Source organism: Orbicella franksi, chromosome 8 (genome assembly GCF_964199315.1).
Source record: "Orbicella franksi chromosome 8, jaOrbFran1.1, whole genome shotgun sequence".
In the NCBI taxonomy this organism is placed as follows: domain Eukaryota; kingdom Metazoa; phylum Cnidaria; class Anthozoa; order Scleractinia; family Merulinidae; genus Orbicella; species Orbicella franksi.
Window position 1 is genome coordinate 26,570,318 of NC_138152.1, and position 21,687 is coordinate 26,592,004.

A 21,687-nucleotide genomic window follows, 5' to 3' on the forward strand; every position below is an offset into this window, starting at 1 on the left:
TGTGCTTAGAAATGTGAATTGTTATAATCCTGTGTTACAAACTGGAAGCAGATGCCTTTCTTTCTTGTATTGTCAAGTGGAAAGTTTAATGTCTGTGTCCCTTCACTGACCATTTACATGTCGCAATCAACCTGGACAACAATAAAATTATGTTGTTTATATATTTATTTATTTATCTTTGATTCTGTATTCTATAATCTATTTCCTGGCAAACAGTGACAAGCTAATAATAATATGGCTCTGTCTCACAAGGACTGGAAACTACCAAATTCACAAATCTGATTGGCTGAAACTGATATTGAAAGCAGACTAGATCTTCCCATCTAGACCGGAATCTAGACTGGTAATGCTTTGCAGTGAAAAAGTTGTAAACTAAAATGCAAAATCATTGTTTTCTTCTTACAATACTTATTTATGGAAGTGCCAAAAAGCCCGATGAGAAAAAAGAGCAAAGCAAAATGTCAGTTAGTACAAACCAGTTACATTAAAAGAATTAAATTGTTCTTGTTTGCAAATTATAGTAAACATCTTATTAACCAAGCTTAGTCAGTCTGTATGGGAGAATCTTAACCTCGGTCGTGTTTACAGACCTCACTGCGTTCAATCCTCAGTCAAGATTCTCCCATACACACCTCCTGCTCAGCTAATATGAGCTAAATAATGATGATGATGATGATGATAATGATAATAGTAATAGTAATAATAGTAATAGTAATAATAGTAATAGTAATAATAGTAATAGTAAGAATAATAATAATAATAATAATAATAATAATAATAATAATAATAAAAAGAAGAAGAAGAAGAAGAACAACAACAACATCAGTTCAATGATGGCTTTTCTACAGTGCAGCAACTTGCAGATGCATTGTTATGGACACAACCATGTCCCTGTCAAAAATAATATTTATCAGAAACATTTTTTGTGTCGCAACAATGTTTCCCGTGCTGGGCAAAAAGGGAAATAGTTGTGTCTTCAGCAATGTTTCTGGAACAATGTCCTCATTTGCAAGAGCATTTGGTCAGCAGAGATGCAAATCTCATAAGCATGTGTTACCATGGTATCAATAATTAAAACTTCCTATAAATACAATTCAAGTCTACAAGCCTCATGCAGAAACAGACACATACACAGACAGCTTGAAATTGTTCTGGTCCTGGTCGAAGTATGTTCTCTGTATATTGATAATACCCACATGTAAAAAGGGTTCTGAACATATAAACTAATTCTAAGCCATTCCTTTCTTGAATGTCTCCATGGCCGCATTTGTTGAACGGTGGGTCTTCCAAACTAGTGTGCTTGTTCGCATGACTTTCTCGCTGAAAATACCCTTACAGATTTATTTTTCAAAGAATTGAACAAGGAAGGAAACTAACATGCCAAAGCAGGGAACATTTGCTCAGAAAAAAATATCTCACCATTCTTCTGTATCTATCGGCTGTGCTGACTGACGGCTGCATGAATCGATGGAAAAGCGGTTTTTCCAAATTCGTCTCACTTAAGTCGTGGAATCAGCAAAATCCCTTCCTCTCCCTGAAAATCCAGGCGTCGAACGAAATCATCTTGTTTGAAACGGTTAGAACAGATCACCAAACTCAGACGCCTCTCACTTTACACGTTTCGCTTTCACGAAATCGAACCATCGCTTTGTACGTTTCTTCTCTTCAGGACGATCATCTCTCCATAAAACGGTATGGCATGAAGCGCAGTACCTCCTGTACGTTTGCTGTATTGCTACATCCCACTACAACGCACCTGGCTAGCATTTTTCCAACTACTTTCCCAGCCTTTCCCCACAGAAACAAGTAAATATGCGAATTTACAGAATCACCGTGTTCTGGATTTGACGTCACATCCGGCCCTCGACCTATGCCCCGTTAAACTCGGTCGTGAACCAAAATGGCGGCGTTTTGACGTACTTTGACGAGCCTTAGAAAATCAAAGATCTAACTAAATCGAAGAATTTTTGCGACAGATTACTCCACAAAATAAGCTTTATTATTTTAGCGAAAAAAAAAAGAAATTGGTGTTAGGTGTACTTTAATCAGATGTTTATTATATAACAAACAAGAACAATTTAATTCGTTTAACGTAGCAGGTTTGTACTAACTGACAGTTTGCTTGCGAACGGCAATAAGCTGAATTTAACTCTGCCAGAATTTTTTTTGTTCTCATCGGGCTCTTTGGCACTTCCATAAGTAAATATTGTTGGATGAAAATATTCAATGATTTTGCATTTTACTTTGTAACTTTTTCATTGCAAAACATTACCGGTCTAGATGCCGGTCTTGATGGGAAAATCTAGACCGCTTTCAATATTGATTTCAGCCAATCAAATTCGTGAATTTGGTAGTTCCCAGTCCTTGTGAGACAGCCATATAATAACAATCGATATCAATCGAAGATTGACATCGATTGGCGATAGCAATTGATGAAAATCGATGAAGAAAAAAAGTTGTGAGTAATCGATCGCCGATAGTAATCGACAACGATTGATTCATCGATTGGAATCGATTATTATCGATGCTGTCGGAAATTATTTTTGTCCTTGACAAGCTACACTGATAAAATGTTTGACAGAATTTGTCTATTTACAAATTGATCATGACGTCAGTTTTTTATAGGTCTTTCCTGTTATTGATCATGAATTTCAAATTTTTGTCAAAGTAGCTGTGGATCCACGAGGCGATAGCCAAGTGGATCCGCAGACTATTTTGACAATGCTATGACCAAATTCATTGACAATAACAGGACAGATGCTTGAAAAACTGATGTGAATCTGTTTTTTACGATAACAAATTGTCAAATTGTCCGCTCTCGCTCGTTGACGCATCGCATAAATTAGAAAATCATGTGTCCGTCTGCTTATTGACAATGAAAATTAGTCAATGAGCGCGCGAGAGTTTCTGCAGTTATCGTAAAAAAATGGTTCTAATGAACCAATTTATCACATCCTGCATATCTTTTACAATCATTGACAAAATAACAAGAACGGAATATTTCGGGCTTTACATCTCTCTTTGATCGTTTACGACACCGGAAGAAGCTCAGCCCAGAGTAGCAGCGTAAAACCCTCCAGTCTCATGATAGCGTCGGCATTGAGATGAAGCAAAATAAACAACAGATTCAGTGTTCTATTGATTTCAATCCTTTGTGTTTAACAGGAAACCAACGTAAGAATAGATCTCGGAGTAGGCCAAACGGAAAATATAATCTAGCGGCATGCTGAAGATGAACTTCTCGTGTTGTTCCAGGTATTATAATAACAAAGCCATCTTTGAATAGTCCGGGTGCTTATTGTCGAGTTTTTTAAAATCGATGAAAATCGATATTGCTGAAGACAGGAATTATCGATTGATATCGATTGCCGATGTCAATCGATAGCAATCAGCGATTGATTTCGATTGATGTCGATTGAATTTCCAATATCGATTTTTATCGATTGATTACGCCTGGAATTTTGGGAGTGATTGTTTATCGGTCTCCCTGAGCGCTGGGCGCCAGATTTCTTTGAGGCAGGTTTAATTTTGCATGCTATTCCGGGCAAAGTCGAACCTCGGTACTGCAGCTTTGTTATATTGCCTCGGTTCGCTACCATTATTGAGCTTCAATCGTCAACCTACATTATAGTGTCAGTATACACTACAGTTAAGGTAAGCAAAGTTGAAAAGGTTCAAGAATCGCGAATCGATTTTCTTGAGGTTTAGACAAAGTTTATTTCTGTTAAGGCCGCCGCACACTAGCCGATTTTTTGTCGGCCGACAAAATATCTTCACTGGTCGGCTAGTGTGCGGTGAATTCAGACAAGTCTGCGACAAGATCGGGCCTTGTCAAGCGATATCTGACAGTGCTAGATCTCAAAACGTCTTGTCGGGCCTTGTCGGCCAGTGTGCGGTGGACCAAGACAATTTGTCGGGGCTCGCGAGCGCCTCGACCAGTTAGGAAATGTCATGAAAGTCACGTCAGTGGAATACGCGGCATCTTGACTTTAGATGACTCGGCCCCAAGCCTCAACGCGGTTAGTCACGACAAAAAATCGGCGAGTGTGCGGCAAGCTGATGGCCCGACAAATTTCAACCTGATTTGACCCCGACAAAAAATCTGCAGTTCTACGACAGAAAATCGGCTAGTGTGCGGTAGCCTTAAGGCTCGAGTGAGATTTACTTAAGCAAACCACGACGGCAACGGCAACGAGAAAGCCACCAAACAAAAGGTTTAATGAGCAGAACAACAGCTGTGCACGTACGTTGTAAATCTTTGTACACTTCGTAACCGTCCCCTGCAAAATGTGAAATGACTAAGTTCTGCGCGTATTTTAAGGGTATCGAATGCTACCATTCAATTTAAAAGTGCTCGCAAAATTTGGCCATTGCTCGAATTGCTCGCAAAAATTAGACGAGTGCTCGCTTGCTCGGGCTCGCAAAATTTTTGTCACTGCTCGCATGCTCGGATTCTCGTTAAAATTCCCGTATGGCAAACCTGAGAAACATTGGGGAAACATTTACGCGCCTCGAATGTTTCTGAAAACATGCTTCCTCGTTTTGCTGACGTTTTATTGAAACTGACGCACGTAACAAGTCTTCGCGAAAGGCACCCGCAAAGGTAAAAAGTAATCTAGAGACGTGAAGACATGTAGAGTATTACTATTACTATTCGACCTTCAGAGCTTGTCAGAGCTGTTTGACTTCAATTGGTTAGATCCTAGAAGCCTCCGAATAAAACTTGAATGAATGAATGAATGAATGAATGAATGACTTTATTTAAGTGTCAATAGTATTTAGCTTAAAAGAAAAAAAAAACAAAAAACAAAAAACAAAAACTAATTGCGGACACTATTTACACAATAAAATATACCTTAGCTTAAGTTAAAATTATTTACCATTTAAGAAATAATGTATAAAATAAATAAATAAACTGATAAGTAAATGAAATCTATGAGCTTAGTAATATTTAAAAAGCTTAAACGATATCAAATATATATAAAATGTAAAATCGTAAACGGCCTAGCAGCATATATCACAGTTCTTCCGTTGCGTTGATTCTTCTTTCAGTCAATCGGTTTGCCGATCATCAAAACCTAAGCTCGAAATGCTTGTTAGACTAAATGCCGCGTTGTTCACATTTCCTAAGAATATTAATATAACCAAAAAAAACCTTCCATGTCAAAACACTTGAAAGTCTGGTAACTTTAAGCTTCTTCCCGTGATGTGTTCACAATGTCGGAGTAGAAAGCTTTGGATCTCCTTGAGCGTCCACCTAGTGTACCGCACTGAAGCTCAGACGCGAAGCTAACTGACGTAATTTGACATCCAACAAGGCATAATTACTATAATTCGCTGTAAGCCGCTGGGATTGGTTGAACGATGTCAGCCAGATTAATTGGCGCAAAACGTTTCTTTCTAATAAAAGAGATATTTAAATTCCACCTAGAAAATTTACGAAGTGCTCGCCTGTCGCCATCTGTATTTTCTAAAGTGCTCGCTGCTCCCAAGACATATTTGATCACTGCTCGTGCTCGCAAAAATAAACGCACTGCTCGCATGCTCGCAAATGCTCGCAAAGACCATTCGATACCCCTTATTTTGAAGAATACGAGCCACGACGGCTAATTTTTCGTATTTTCTTCTTGAATTGATCGCTGGCGTTACATTCACTAATCCTAATGAATGGTTCTAGACAATTGAGAATTTCAAAGGTAAAATATAAATACATTTTTCTGCAGCCGTCGTTCTTGTAGTCGCCGTCGTCATTGTTTAAGAGCTCCCGGTTGCTGCTGTTACGCCTCAGTCAAGCGCTATGCGACGTACTCTGCGTTTCCTCGTCGACATAAATCCACGTTGCATGAAAGGTTTATCTACACAAGTAATACTAGACACATTCAGACTGATCTTTCAAGCGAGAACACGAGGTGCAATTTGTAATGAAAATACGTAGCTTTTCTTTTCCTCTTTCTTCTCTCTAGTCTGCTTGCACACAAGCGAAAAACATGTCGGGTTTAATTACCGTGTTAACACCGTACAAAAAAACAAGGGTCAGAAATAGCTATCTTCTCCTCTGGCTAACACAAAGATAAATAATACATAGTGCGTGATGGATCACTCTTTCCATCGATCGCTGTTGAACGTGGACTGCTTGGAATAGTACATGTTAGAATATAAACACGCAGTGATAACCTGCCACTGTTACAGGAAGGATTCTACTAAAACTAATCGAGACTTAACTGTAAGCGTCCTAGCTTAGTCTGTTTTAAAATGACATTAAGACAACTTCTCAATGAGGGACAAGAGCCCAAAGTACTTACAAGAGCAGCTATCCAACAAGGCGCAAACAAGAAGCTGGTGTATATGAAGCGGACTTCATACCTATCCACAATGCCAAGCGCCAAAAAAATGGCGCCCATCACAACCTGAACGATCGAAATGACTTTCAAGAATCGTCTGTCATGCCCCATTTTACAGTTCGGCGAAGTGACTGAAAGAAATATAGAGTTGAATTTTGAAATTCAGCGTAGACCACAGAAGGCCCATACAAGCGGCGTGTCTGAGTAGTATTTGCATATTTACAAATTTGCATATGAAATTTCCGCAGTCGCCAAAACCTCAGTTAACGTTCCTTTTCCGATATACTCTCATTCGTTCTGCGACGTACAAAATACCATTTACTTTATTGATAACTTTGCTATCAGTCGACGAAAACGTCAAAATTCTTCATTAAATGAAAAGAAGAAAAAACCTGTCACGAACCTATTTTCATGTACCTTTATCAGTTATTGTAAGTCACGCATGCAGAAAATTATTTGTTAGAACTTCCGCACACCAGCTTTGATTGCAATAATTCTTACAACTTTGAACAACTTGACGTAAAATGGCGCACGTGCAGCAGTCGGGATTTGAAAGTCGTTTCCATCGTTCAGCTCGTAATGACCGCCATCTTCTTGATCCTTGGTTTAGTAGATCGATTTCAAGTACGATACTTGTGTACCAGCTTTCTGATGTTGCCTGGTTGAAACGGCTGCCAATGTAAGTAGACTTTGGTCGTGCGATTCCATACTTTGCCTCCCTCGTTTAATCCAACGCTCTAGATTGCTCGTAGCTACTAAAACCCTGCGAATTACAGCCGTTTTTATGCAGGTAACTTCCGATCGGTGAGAACAATTCATTTTCTTAGCTATATAGTTGGCTTGAAGAAGTTCCATGTATCAGCGACTCGAATTGGCCTTCTGTGGAACAACAGTTTTGAGGGTTTGTTTGTTTGTTTGACGTTTAGACTTGAATCATTCTGGAATCACTCTGAACTTTCACGCTACGAGAAAGCGCATGAACCATTTTCAAAATTGACTTCTACCACCAGCTGTTCATTCATTCTGTAATATTCAATGTCTTTAGTCAATCAGTTTATTTATTTTCTTCATGCATAACTCGAATTTAGTTTTACAGGGAGTCTGAAATGAATAACTGTCAATAACGGTTTGCCTTCACTAGCTAGGGGAGAATATTTCCTCGAGTGGGTTAGTGCTTAGCCAATCGTTGAGAATTAATTGCTTAAAATTGTAACTGTGAGCATAGAAATGAGGCGTTTTTGAGAACGCGGTGTGCCACTGAGAAATTTTACTAATAAGTGAGATTCTAGCACTCCAATCCAGAGCCTCGCTCAGAGGCATAGCTTCTTCTCAATCTTCGTCGTTCTGTTTTAGTGAAAGCACTCGTCTGGTAGTTCGATAGGCTTAAATTTTATCTTTTGACAGTCGACCTTGCGAGGTTCGAAACCACATTTAATGTGAGAAATGACAGAATTCTTTAAAACTGTTGACATCAGAGTGATCGCACCCTGCTGAAGTTCGCGGAATATCGATATCGCCTAATATTGATCTGCATTGCCTTGGATGCAGCTTGTACAATGGTGTAGAGAGAGTTGACAGGGATTTTTTTGGGCTGAACAGACATGTCACGACTTTGACATTCATTGGTGAATGACTTCTTTATTGATTATTGCCACATTTTTTATTGCGATAATTTTACTAACAATTATGTTTATTTTGGTAGCGATGAACAATGAAACGTTACAGAAACAGTGCTAAAGGCCAAAATGCTAAGTTATATTTGTTGCAAAATTTCAAAAGATTTGGATGAGTTCAATATTAATTTTAAATATGTTGGGAGATTCATTTAAAAGAATAACTGAGTAAAAGCGAGAAGAAAACTGACTACTTAAGGGCATTGTAACTGGGTACTGGAACAGCAACCATAGGCTGAACTGCTGTATAGGGTGGGTGCACTGGGATTTGTCCGGCCCCAAACTGGTTATTCACATTTCTTGCCTGAAAGTTAAGTTAAAAGGAAAATTATGTTTCGACAGCTTTATATCACGGTTAGCATTTGAATTGGGTAAAGAGGCCGTGAAATATAACTGGCGAACGACTTGAATAATTGATTGATTGATTAATTAATTGACTAATCTTTTCTATAACAAAATTCTTGGTCGCGATTGGTTCTCCGCGCGCCTATTTGTCACGTAATCGGCGCACGATCACTTGGATGTCCAATTACATAGATCCACTTGCAAATTTTTGTCATTGGATACCCGTAATTGGATACCCACGTGACACTCACGTCCATTACGTGCACTTAATGGCTTCCTTCTAAATGTTCCCCACTTTTATCTTTTTAGTAGTTGCCTACTCGTAAGACTAGAATATATCAACCCAGTCATGAAATAGCACTGCGCTGGCCATAAGCCAGAAGTACGCATTGCGGACCGTTTATTAAAATTTATGGGAAGCGCTACTGACTTTTTCGCTCAAACGAGTTCCCCAAAGACCTTTTTAATTTCGAAATTTGTTATAAATACTATTAATAAGTTACTGGACCGGGATAAGTAATTGCACTAAGTTTGGGATAGACAAAAGGAAGATTTGGGTCCTTATTACTCTTTAGAGCACTTCTGTTTTGTTTGAGTCTTGTGAGTGTTCATAACGACCGTAATTCGTAGATTTTGTGTACTGGTTCTTTTCAGTTAGTAATTTCTTTTTGTAAGTCGTTACATTTTAATTTTTGTAATTTTTGCAATTGTATTGCCTATGTTAATTGCACTCGTCCAATTTTGAAATTACTCGCGCGATTACTCCCTAAATTGTACTTCACTCGGTCCAATTACTAGCTATTACTAATTGATAGAGAATACAGTGGCACACACAGTCAATGCGACACATGCGCAACGCGTGATCGAAAAGTTAAGTGTGATACCATCGAGTATGCAACGCTTTTCTTGTATCCTGACTGGCTGAAGTTTTTATGCCATGATATGAAAGTTATTTCTTGTCTCCAAAAGATAAAGTACTTCACATACCTGACTGATTTGATTCTCTTGGGGAGGCTGGTAGAGAGAATCACTGATCCAAGCAGCACAAAGGGCGAGGGCAACCTCAATGGTGGAAAATATCGCAATCAAGGAGCTTATTGCTACCGCAGTAATTTCTTGGTCGGTGAGTTTAAGAGCTGCGTCCTTGTCGGCAAAGTGAACGTCGTCCCATTCCGTCGTAATCGTAGCAACCAGGTTAGCGACCAGTACTCTGCCCACAGCCCATTTATATTCATACACTGTTATGCCTGATACTATGGCGCTCGTCATGCTCACAGAGCTCACGGCGTTAATCTGAAATGAATCAAAATAGAAGCGGCTTCAGAGTAAACCCCACGTACAAGGAAACAATAATATATAGATTTAGCTCAACCTAAAAGCGGAGCTCCTGACTACAATAAGTTAACGTAGCTTGAGCCTCCGATACAATCGAAAACCAGTACTTGCGCAGCGGTGAACTTCAAAAAAAAAATATGTGACCTTGAATAGCTCTAAATCCGAGCCCGCGATATGTTCATGTGGCACTGGTCAGCGGATGCTTTGTTTTGACAGGTGTCAATTGACCATAACATGGATGTTCAATATCAAAATTATCCGATATCGAGGCAGCATGCCTCGGTCCACCTTCTAGTGGCTGGAGTATGGCCGCCATGTGGCGCGACGTCGTCCTATTTATCGTAGGGCGCAGGCATCAGCGATCCACGCCACTAGTCATGTTAACCATGAAAAAAGAATTGTCTATGCATGCATGTGGTTCTGTTCCTATAGTTATGGTGCTCCGCTTGGCGTTCCAGCTCTGCTCTTATTTTATCAAAATATAATTAATTGTTGCCAGAAAAACGTGTCGTTTTTGTATCACGAGAAAAGAGCGATATTTCGAGATATTTAAGTGAATAAAATATTTGTCCCGCTTTATGTATGAGGGTAAATTGGAATTTTCCATTTCTGCCTTACCAAAGTCGAGGAGGGACTTGATTTGTTGACCAAAATAACTCCCATGACGCCAGCTGGTAACACCTTGGAGAAAAAAAAAATGGAAATCGTAAAAATAAAATAGAAAAAAAAATTGCCAGGCGTCGTCAATCGATAAACTGATAATCGATTTTTATCGATAATTAGCTCTTATTAACCAAGCAGGAGGTCTGTATGGGAGAATCTTTACCGAGGTCGTGAGTACAGACCGAACGCAGTGAGGTCTGTACATACGACCGAGGTCAAGATTTTCCCATACAGACCGACTAAGCTCAGTTTATAAGATGTATATTATACGGCAAACAAGAACAATTTAATTCGGCGTTTAACGTAACAGGTTTGTGCTAACTGACATTTTGCTTGCGAACGGCGATGAGCTAAATTTAATTCTACCAATTTCTTTTCCTTCTCAGCAGGCTTTTTGGCACTTTCATAAATAAATATTGTTGGATGGAAATAGTCAATGATTTTGCATTTTAGTTTGTAACTTTTTCACTGCAAAACATTACCGGTCTAGATGTCGGTGTATATGGGAAAATCAAGACGGCTTTCAATGTCGATTTCAGTCAATCAAATTCGTGAATTTGGTGGTTCGCAGTCCTTGTGAGACAGAGCCATATAACAACAATCGATATCAATCGAAGATTGATTCGACTGGCGATAGCCATCGATGAAAATCGATGAACAAAAAAAAAGTTGTGAGTTGTTGATTGCCGATGGTAATCGACAACGATTGATTCATCGATTGGAATCGATTATTATCGATTGCTGTTACAAGTTTCACTAATAAAATATTGGACAAAATTTCTCTACTTAACAAATTGACGTCAGTTTTTCATGCGTCTGTCCTGTTATTGATCATGAATTTCGTCACAACATTGTCAAAATAGCTGTGTTATGACGAATGTTATGACGAAATTCATGATCAATAACAGGACAGACACTTGAAAAACGGATGTCAATTTGTTTTTTACTATTGCAAATTGTCAAATTGTCCGCTCTAGCTCGTTAACACATCGCATAAATTATAAAATCATGTGTCTGTCCGCTTATTGACAATGAAAATTAGCCAATGACCGCGCGAGAATTTCTGCAGTTATCGTAAAAAATGGTTTTAATGAGCCAATTATCATAGCCTGCATATCTTTTACAATCATTGACAAAATAACAAGAACGGAATGTTTTGGGCTTGACATCTCTCTTTGCTAGTTAACGACACCGGAAGAAGCTCAGCCCAGAGTAGAAGGGTAAAACCCTCCAGTCTCATGATAGCGTCGGCATTAAGATGAAGCAAAATAAACAACAGAGTCAGTGTTCTATTGATTTCAATCATTTGCGTTTAATATAGGAAACCAACGTAAGAATAGATCTCCGAGTAGGCCAAAAGGAAAATATAATCTAGCGGCATGCTGAAGATGAACGTCTCGTGTTGTTCCAGGTATTATAATAACAAAGCCATCTTTGAATAGTCCGGGTGGTTATTGTCGATTTTTTAAAAATCGATAACATATTCCTGAAGACAGGAATTAACGATTGTTATCGATTTTTGCCAATCCATAGCAGGCGATAAAGAAATTTTTCTGTGAGCTATCGATTGACATCGATTGCCGATATCAATCGATAGCAATCAGCGATTGATATCGATTGAATTTCCAATATCGGTTTTTATCGATTGACTACGCTTGGAATTTTGGGAATGCTTGTTTATCGGTCTCCCTGAGTGCTGGGCGCCAGTTTTCTTTGAGACAGGTTTAATTTTGCATGCTATTCCGGACCAAGTCGAACCTCGGTACATCAGCTTTGTTATTTTGCCTCGGTTCGCTACCATTATTGAGTTTCAATCGTCAACCTACATTAGTGTCAGTATACTCTACAGTAAACGTAAGCAGAGTTGAAAAGGTTCAAGAATCGTGAATCGATATTCAGACAAATTTTATTTATGTAAGGCTCGAGTGAGATTTACTTAAGAAAACCACGACGGCAACGGCAACGAGAAAACCACCAAACAAAAGGTTAAATGAGCAGTACAACAGCTGTGCACGTGCGTTGTAAATCTTCACGGTACATTTCGCAACCGTCCTCTGCAAAAGAACATCGTGAAATGACTAAGTTCTGCGTATTTTGAAGAACATTAGCCACGACAGCTAATTTTTCGTATTTTCTTCTTGAATTGATCGCTGGTGTTACATCTTTAGTTTGAGTGGGGTTTTAGACCTAACTAATCCTAGTGATTAGTTCTAGACAATTGAGAATTTCAAAGGTAAAATATAAATCCATTTTTCTCCAGCCGTAGTTCTTGTAGTCGCCGTCGTCATTGTTTATGAACGTTCGCGCTAATTTTTTCTGCGCATCCTTACTGCGCACGAAATTCACACGCCACGTCATGCACAATCTCGTTTCCAGAGTCTTCGTTCCCCTTGACCAGCGGTCAGAAAACTATAGCTTTGGGAACAACCATTTTGAAATAACCGAATTCTGGTGATTTTTGCCCGTCCGGTTTCACTGCGCAGTCTGCATCCATGGTGCATGCCTGAAATGGTTGCTCCCAGAGCTCTTGTTTTCCGACCGCTGGTCAAGGGGAACGAAGACTCTGGGAACGAGATTGCGTCATGCATCGAGCGCGCGCGCTAAGTAGTAAAGTGAACAATAATAAGACAAATCGCCACTGCTACAACTTTGTGTGGATTTAACGATCTTGGACGTTCGGTGACCCCTATTTTTCTTTTGATGAGCCATTCTCTCTAACGATTTTCTACGTTTTGGGGAAAATATGAAGAAAATCTATAGTGTAGAAGTTTGAATTTTTTGCAAAACGTACCATCGAATTCCGTTCATTTGGCCTCTTCGTTTAGCTTTACATGTGAGTCAGTTTCAAAAGCCTCTTGATGGGTTAAGGTTTCTGAAAATGATGGCAGTATTTGGAATTATTAACCCCACAGATCCACTTATGCAAAATATTGTTAGGATAGTTTGCCTCTGTTGACTTATCTTTGATATTTCAACCTAAAAACCCTGGAGACCATGCTGAGTTACGCGCACCAATTTATCAAAATCAGACTAGTTTTCCGCACGCTTGATCTCTGAAACGAAGTCAGTGACCCCCAATTTTTATTTAATTTCTGAAACAAGCATATCATTATCTGTCCGCAGTAGAGGTTTAAAAAAATCTATCGAGTAGAAAATTTTCGCGCGAACGTCCTTAAGCTCCCTGTTGCTGTTGTTACGCCTCAGTCAAGCGTTATGCGACGTGATCTGCATTTCCTCATCGACATAAATCCACGTTGCATGAAAGGTTTGTTTACACAAGTAATCCTAGACACATTCAGACTGATCTTTCAAGCGAGAACACGAGGTGTAATTTTTAATGAAAATATTTAGCTTTTCTTTTCCTCGTTCTTCTCTCTAGTCTGCGTGCACACAAGCGAAAAATATGTCGGGTTTAATTTCCGTGTTAACAGCGTACAAGAATCAAGGGCCAGAAATAGCTATCTTCCCCTCTGGCTAACGCAAAGATAAATAATACATAGTGCGTGATGGATCACTCTTTCCATCGATCGCTGTTGAACGTGGACTGCTTGGAATAGTACATGTTAGAATATAAACACGCAGTGATAACCTGCCACTGTTACAGGAAGGATTCTACTAAAACTAATCGAAATTTAACTATAAGCATCCGAGTTCTGAATGACAAGAGCCCGAAGTACTTACAAGAGCAGCTATCCAACATGGCGCAAACAAGTAACTGGTGTATATAAAGCGGACTTCATACCTATCCACAATGCCAAGCGCCAAAAAAATGGCGCCCATCACAACCTGAACAATCGAAATGACTTTCAAGAATCGTCTGTCATGCCCCATTTTACAGTTCGGCGAAGTGATTGAAAGAAATATAGAGCTGAATTTTGAAATTTAGCTTAGACCGCAGAAGGCCCATACAAGCGGCGTGTCTGATTAGTATTTGCATATTTACAAATTTGCATATGAAATTTCCGCAGTCGCCAAAACCTCAGTTAACGTTCCTTTTCCGATGTACTCTCATTCGTTCTGCGACGTACAAAATACCATATACTTTACTGATAACTTTGCTATCAGTCGACGAAAACGTTGAAATTCTACAGTAAATGAAAAGAAGAAAAAAACGTGTCACGAATTAATTGCCTGTTTTCATATACCTTTATCAGTTATTGTAAGTCACGCATGCGAAAAATTATTTGTTAGAACTTCCGCACACCAGGTTTGATTGCAACAATTCTTACAACTTTGAACAACTTGACGTAAAATGGCGTACAACAGTCGGGATTTGAAAGTCCTTTCCATAGTTCAGCTTGTAATGACCGCCATCTTCTTGATCCTTGGTTTAGTAGATCGATTTCAAGTACGATACTTGTATACCAGCTTTCTGATGTCGCCATGTTGGACGGCTGCCATTGTAAGTAGACTTTGGTCGTACGATTCCATACTTTGCCTCCCTCGTTTAATCCAACGCGCTAGATTGCTCGTAGCTACTAAAACCCTGCGAATTACAGCCGTTTCATGCAGCTAGCTTCCGATCGGTGAGAACAGTTCATTTTCTTAGCTATATTATAGTTCGCTTGAAGAAGTTCCATGTATCAGCGACTCGAATTGGCCTTCTTCGCGTGGAACAACAGTTTTCAGGTTTTCAGATTCGGGTTGTTTGTTTCCTTGTTTGTTTGTTTGACGTTTAGACTTTAATCATTCTGGAATCACTATGAACTTTCACGCTATGAGGAAGAGCATGAACCATTTTCAGAATTGACTTCTACCACCAGCTGCTCACTCATTCTGTAATATTCACCGTCTTCAGTCAATCAGTTTATTTATTTTCTTCATGCATAGCTTGAATTTAGTTTTACAGGGAGTCTGAAGTGAATAACTGTCAAAAACAGTTTGCTAGGGGAGAAAATTTCCTCAAGTGAGTGAGTGCTTAGCTAATGACTGAGAATTAATTGCTCAAAATTGTAGCTGTGAGCATAGAAATAAGGCCTTTTTAACCGAGGTGCCTAAGAACGAGGTCTGCAGTTGAGAAATTTTCCTATTAAGTGAGATTCTAGCTCTCCAATGCGGACCCTCGCTCAGAAGCATAGCTGTTTTTCAGTCTTCGTCGATCTGTTTGCGTGCCTGCACTCGTCTGGTAGTTCGATAGCCACAAGCTTAAATTTTATCTTTTGACAGTCGACTTGCGAGAGGTTCGGAACCACATTTACTGTGAAAAATGTCAGAATTCTTTATAACTGTTGACACCACAGTGATCGTACCCCGCTGAAATTCGTGTAATATCATTGTCGCCTAATACTGATTTGCATTTGCCTGGGATGCGGCTTGTAATTATACAATGGTGGAGAAAGGGTTGACAGGGATTCTGGGCTGAACAGACATAACACGACTTTGCCAATATGAGTGACCTCTTTATTCAGTATTGCCACACTTTTTAATGCGATAATCCTATTTTAGTTAAATAAAATAATGATTTCACTAACAATTGTGTTTATATTGGTAGCGGTGAACAATAAAACGTGACAGAAAACAGTGTTAAACGGTAAAATGCTAAGTTATTTTTGTTGCAAGATTTCAAAAGATTTAGAATTAATTTTGTCTATGTTGGGAGGTTTAACCATACGAATAACAGTTTAAACATATATTTACTGATATCAATCTCAGGTCAATCACCAATTCGACCTTTGTGACAGACTCTAGTGGTTCAGAGAGAAAGAAGCTCTTTTTTATGGTCAAAAAAAAATCTCATTATTATGCTCCATTATGTTTACATGAAAAGCCTAATATATACCCTTAACGCTTGTTATGTTGAAGCCTTAGCGACGCCTCAATGTTATCCTCCATTGCCCTAGCTTGGTTATTGTAAAATGAGTATTGGCGTAACGAAAAAGAAAAAGAAAAAACAAAAACAAAAAACACTCGCTCTGATGCAGCCGAAGAGTGTTCAATTTATAGCAAAACCTTTGGGCATGTGCTTTGTGTAGTGTACAGTCGAGGGACTAGTGTCCAGATTCCTCTTAACCCGCCCAAAGTCCCTCAACTGTCAGCCAGTTTTTGTTGCTATTATTCTGGCAGGATGCTTGATTCGTTTGCTGCACTATTATGCTCAAAAGAATGCTGGCATAAGGTGTAACATTTTATCTCCGGCTAAATGCAGTGGTTGTGTGAGAAACAGATTCCCCACAGCCTTTCTCCTGCCGACTCTTCCCTTCAACTTAAACTCAAATAAGCACTTAAGATAACGAAAATAAATAAATAAATAAATAAATAAATAAAGACATGAACCCCGCTTGCACCCAAGCCGCACGGATCATCAAACATTAACGTGTTACGACAATTCATATTCAGACTGTCTTGCGAAGTGCAAACATCTTGTGCACCTGCATCAGTTTTTAGTTGAGTGTTTTCTTTGAAAATCATCCTGATAGTGTCTGATAGTTCTCTTTTCTTTCAACCAAGGTGTTACCAGTTGGCATCGTAGGCCTGGTTTTGTCCGGCATGTCAAGACGCCCCCCGAATTTGGTAAGACAGTTGTATACAGCATTCACTGATGAAGGTTTTTCCATAAGACTATAGCAATGGTCCTTTATCTCCCATGTGCAAAGGCATAAACCAAAAACTAGGAACCCATGATTAATGTTTGTCGAAGCGAGCTCTAGATCAGCACAACCCTGGGGGCTCCTCCCCTCAGGAGCACAACATCAGAGCGCACATCTGGCAACACATGGCGCCGTCACCGGAACGGCACCGCACTGCATTGCACTGCACTGCACCGGCACAGCACGGCACAGCACGGCACAGCACGGCACAGCACGGCACAGCACGGCACAGCACGGCACAGCACTGCATTGCAACGCATTGCACAGCACGGCACGGTACGACACGGCACGGCCATGTACGCATTCACTCTGACTCGCTTCTCTTCTTTCTTGCTCTATTTCAGATCTATGCCCTCAAGTCAGTCAGCGTGGCTTGTGCTGCGATGTCAGCAGCAACAATGTACCACTATCAATGGGGCATTGGCCTATTGTTAAGTCAGAAGGCGGGTTACCCTTTTTACATTGTAGAAAAGGACACAGAATTCAAGTTCACCGCTCAGGAAAATACTATGTTGGCCATATCCTCCTTAGCTATTCTATTTTCTATTATTGAGATGATCCTCGCCTTTGCAAGCGCCAAGAGCTGCGGTGACATAGGCTATGAGCCTCCTCAAGATAATCAGGTACGCATAGTTACCGATGGAACGAAAGACTACTTTTAATTCAATTACATTCTGAAGTTTTTCTAGAATTCAAGAAATCGAAGATGGCGGATCAAAGATGGCGGCTGTTTGGATATTGTAGTGCCATAGTGCTTATATTTCTGAAAAGTGCTCCTGGAATTATTGATTTCCTACGTGTTCAATGTTTCTTTTGTCCTGTTTGTTTTATTTTATTTTTCAAAGAAAATGTTCAAATGTTGTTCATCATGGACAATACCTAGCTAGTTCTCAGGCATGCTACTTAATTGAAAAAATAAAATTTTCAAATAAACATAATACGCCTAAAATTCCCAACTAGCGGGAAGCAGACCAGTTGGCTATTTGCAAGCATGACCGAGGAGTTGAACTAGGGTCTCCCGAGAAACAACTCCAGCTTAGTGATCAGAGCGTGGCTTGAACCCGCGACCTCCGGATTCAAGTCCTGCGCTAAACCCATGCTGCCTAGCCTCCCAAAGCTGCGTTGCTTAGAATAATTGAAAGCTATTTGGCCTTGTGAATTTTCTTGTCCTCTCAGTTTAATTCCAAACAAATAAAACACAACAGTTATGCCGCTTTCTTTCATTTTATTGTTTTAAATTAAAGTAATGAACTGTAAATACATGATTCGCTTGTTAGTTTCGTAGTGTGCGAGAAATGAAACGAAATCACATCATTTGAAAGAAGAAACTTGAAGCTGCATCGAACGTGATTTGAAGTTGACTTGTACCTCAAACTCGAATCCGGGCTTGAGGTTGCTACGATTAATAGGGTCACATGCGCGACTTAATGTCAAGCTGTCAAAACATCATTTTTATTTCATGTTTACAGGCAGTGTACGCATTTCACCGATTAGAAACCGGACAAATCCAACTGCAACCACTACAACCGACCTATTTTGCAGCCCAGCCGATGGTTGCAGGTCAGGCGGTGTTTGCTGGTCAGCAGATGGTTGCAGCTCAGCCGATGGTTGCATGTCAGCCGCTTATTGCAGGTCAGCCGGTCCTTGCACGTCAGCAGATGGTTGAAGGGCAACCGATGGTTGCAGGTCACCAGATGGTTTCAGCTGAGCCGATGGTCGCTGTTCCAGTGTCTAACCAATAAAAGACCAATCAGTAATTATCATTCTTGTTTTTCCTTCTTGGTCTCCAAGAAGGGATAAATGTTTAATTTTTGAGAAAGTGCAATTTGTGTTCGATGGTTGTCCATATTTAACCGTATTCAGTATAGTTAGATTAGGCTTTCATGTCCCCAGTCGGGTGTCTAGAAAACCCGAATAGCGAATAGTCGCGAATAGCGAACAGCGAATAGTCCCGAATAGCGAATAGCGAATAGCGATCGCGAATAGTGCGAATAGTGCGAATAATGGTGAACAGTCTCGAATAGTGGCGAATAGTCTCGAATAGTGGCTAATTGTGGCGAATAGTGGCAAATAGTGGCAAATAGTGGCAAATAGTAGCAAATAGGGTACCCAGTATCTCGCAGTCAACCTCGTAGCAACTTTGGATGGGATTTTCCCGCTAAAAAGCACAGACGCTTATAAGGACAAAAAGGTGTTTCTAAACGTAATTTTTTCTGTTTTAACCGCTGCAAAAGCGTAAATACGTCTTTATTAGGTTATCCTTGTGTTTTCTGTTTTCTTAATGTCAGCCATGAACAGTCTTCTAGCCTGAGTCTGGAGAAGAAAAGGTAATAAATTCACTGAAATTCTGTTGCTTATTTGGATAATTATTTAACGCTGGATATTAGAGCTAAAGCGGTGACTATTGACGACTATTCGTCACTATTCGCCACTTTTAGCGACTGTTCGCCACTATTCGCACGATTCGAGACTATTCGCACTATTCGGGACTATTCACTGTTCGCTATTCGCGACTATTTGCTATTCGCTATTCGGGTTTTCCAGACACCCGTCCTCAGTCGTAGGTCCACTGGGATTGACAGAGATAGCCTTTCCCTGCTCGTACTGTTCGCCTGCTCACTTTACATCTACATTACTTACGCTTTAGTAATGAAACTTGTGATGAGTATGATATTCAGGATTTTTACATTGAGTGGTGCTTATATAACATTCGGCGATGGTATCACAACCCGAGTGAATAATTTGTTTTCCTTGGTCGTCGCCAAGTTGGTGAAGCAGTCACAATTACTTTGTAGTCCTGTGGAGACGTCGGGTAAGTAGAGGGGGTCGGGGAGAAGGGTGAGCCCGGCAAAGTCGACGCGTCGCCACAAATGGTCCTGACATTAAATGCGAATGAAAGATAATCTTGCAAGTTGTATGCTAGCCATTTTGAATTTTAATACGCGTTCATCTAGTGCGAGGTCTGGAGTCGAGAATGTTCGGAAACTACTCGGAACCCTTAGAGAACGGTATTATTTTCGAGGCATGATCGGATGTCCCGAGAATACCTGAATAGGCCATTTCCGAGTTGTCTTTTGCCTCTGTGTCAAAACGAGTCTAAGTGCGAAAGTACAGGTTCATTTTCATTCTGAATCAAAGTCGTTTCCAGTAAGAATGGTTTCGCACTTAGCTTGGTTTTGAAACAGAGGCACAAGGAAACTGGGAATGGCCTATTCAAAGGACGTCCCAGTATTCGTAATTCAACTCTAGTCCTCACATCACATGACTGCATGTTTCAAATTCAAGATGGCCGCTGTAAAGTCGAAAGGTCCCGTTGTATCTTACTTTTCATGCTTTTGTCTTCCAATTTGAAGCGAGGCCCGCGTGTGCGTCGCCCAACCTCTGTGACGCCGATTTTGTGGTTTGGCGTGCTTCGATTATTGTCATTACTGAAGATTTCTAAGAATTTAATAAACCGTGACAATCATTTAATAAACCGTAATAATCATTAGTGCATTGTGAATTGCTTTTTATGTGTGGCTCATCCGTATATAACTCAATACCTATTGATCAGTCAGTGTGCATATCATCTCCAGAGAACAAAAGCACGCCAGTTTCGAGTACACTCGGTAATTTGAATTAAAAAAGTGCTTATTTGGCAGTGCTGCTTGAAAGGTTTTTTTATTATTATTTCTTTTTATCGGTGGGAAAAAAACCTTCTACTTTCGCTTAGTCTGTTGATTGAGAGTGACGCGAAGTGTTTTCCTGATTGTAAGATTACTGCTCTACCCAAACAACTCTCTCCCGTGTCTATATCATTGAACAGGTGGCATTCACGCCAGCCAAATCTTTTGAGAGAAATCAATCCCAGGTGTGAGCGCGCGCTATTTTCTAATTGGTGAACGTACGGATTGAAAGTAATTGACAGTTGATGCAATCGGATTGCATGGAAATTGGCTGGCGTTATTTGAAAGCCCAGGTTTTATGGAAGGCGTTCCCATTCTTCCTTGATCGCGTTTTACATCCCCCCTTCCCCCCCCCGCCCCCTTCCTCCTTACTCCTTCGCCGTTTACGCCTGGAGAGTAGGCTAACGCGGCTGGCCAGGAGTATTTCGCAGAACACCGACGAGAATTCACTTTTTGCACACGGTTTAGACTCGCTTAGTCCGTCGCATATGACGCGGGAAAAATCCGGGTGGAAAAACAGAAGTGGCCGCACGAAGTAGTCAATTTCTCGTGTTTGCTTGCGGTTAAAATGTTGTCCTTGACTTACACTAGTTAATAGAACAATTACATTTGACGAAAATAAGACAGTTCATGACAGGTAATTTTTTAATCAACTAACATGAAGTAAATACATTTTGACAATTATTGTATCTTCTCTTCTTTCCTAATGTAGAAGTTGGATGTTTTCGTGCACTCATAGAAAGGAACATTAAAGGGTACTTTTTTAAGTCGGAAAAGAAATGAAACCGTTGTCAGGTTACTGACCCGTTTTGTGATACGAATCCGGAAGATAGATGACGGAGGGAGAGGGGGAGAGGGGTAGTCCTGGAGTTTTCAGAGGGGGTTTCCTACTAGGCCCTGTAAATCCTGATTGAAACACCCCATTTTCCTTGCCACTTTCAGATCTGGCCTTTCGCGTATCAGTATATAGTAAATCGCGAGCATTGAATGATATCAGTCAATCTGGACTGTAGACTATATATGACTGTAGTGTCGTAATGCATACCAGTTGAAGTGGCCTCATGGTTAGCTATGGCTA

General features: G+C 40.1%; 2 protein-coding genes across 3 annotated transcripts; one reads left to right on the forward strand and one right to left on the reverse strand.

Moving 5' to 3' along the window:
• Positions 1 to 5,034: 5,034 nt before the first annotated feature.
• LOC145494572 (uncharacterized) lies at positions 5,035 to 14,265 on the reverse strand. The gene is made up of 4 exons (XM_081474071.1): positions 14,039 to 14,265; positions 10,313 to 10,375; positions 9,347 to 9,652; positions 5,035 to 8,318 (listed from the first exon to the last, which is right to left on the reverse strand). Exons 1-4 carry the CDS (start codon positions 14,186 to 14,188, stop codon positions 8,205 to 8,207), a joined length of 633 nt encoding a protein of 210 aa, XP_081330197.1. The 5' UTR covers positions 14,189 to 14,265; the 3' UTR covers positions 5,035 to 8,204.
• A 186-nt stretch (positions 14,266 to 14,451) lies between these two features.
• Positions 14,452 to 20,962, forward strand: LOC145494568 (uncharacterized). 2 transcript variants are annotated; one of them, XM_081474067.1, is made up of 4 exons: positions 14,452 to 14,759; positions 16,805 to 16,867; positions 17,289 to 17,567; positions 18,414 to 20,962. In XM_081474067.1, the coding sequence occupies exons 1-4, from the start codon at positions 14,610 to 14,612 to the stop codon at positions 18,684 to 18,686; spliced, it is 765 nt and encodes a 254-aa protein (XP_081330193.1). In that variant the 5' UTR covers positions 14,452 to 14,609; the 3' UTR covers positions 18,687 to 20,962. The 2 variants fall into 2 exon arrangements, with proteins under 2 accessions (XP_081330193.1, XP_081330192.1); XM_081474066.1 differs by lacking the exons at positions 14,452 to 14,759; positions 16,805 to 16,867 and having other exon boundaries at positions 16,931 to 17,567.
• The last annotated feature ends 725 nt before the right edge of the window (positions 20,963 to 21,687 follow it).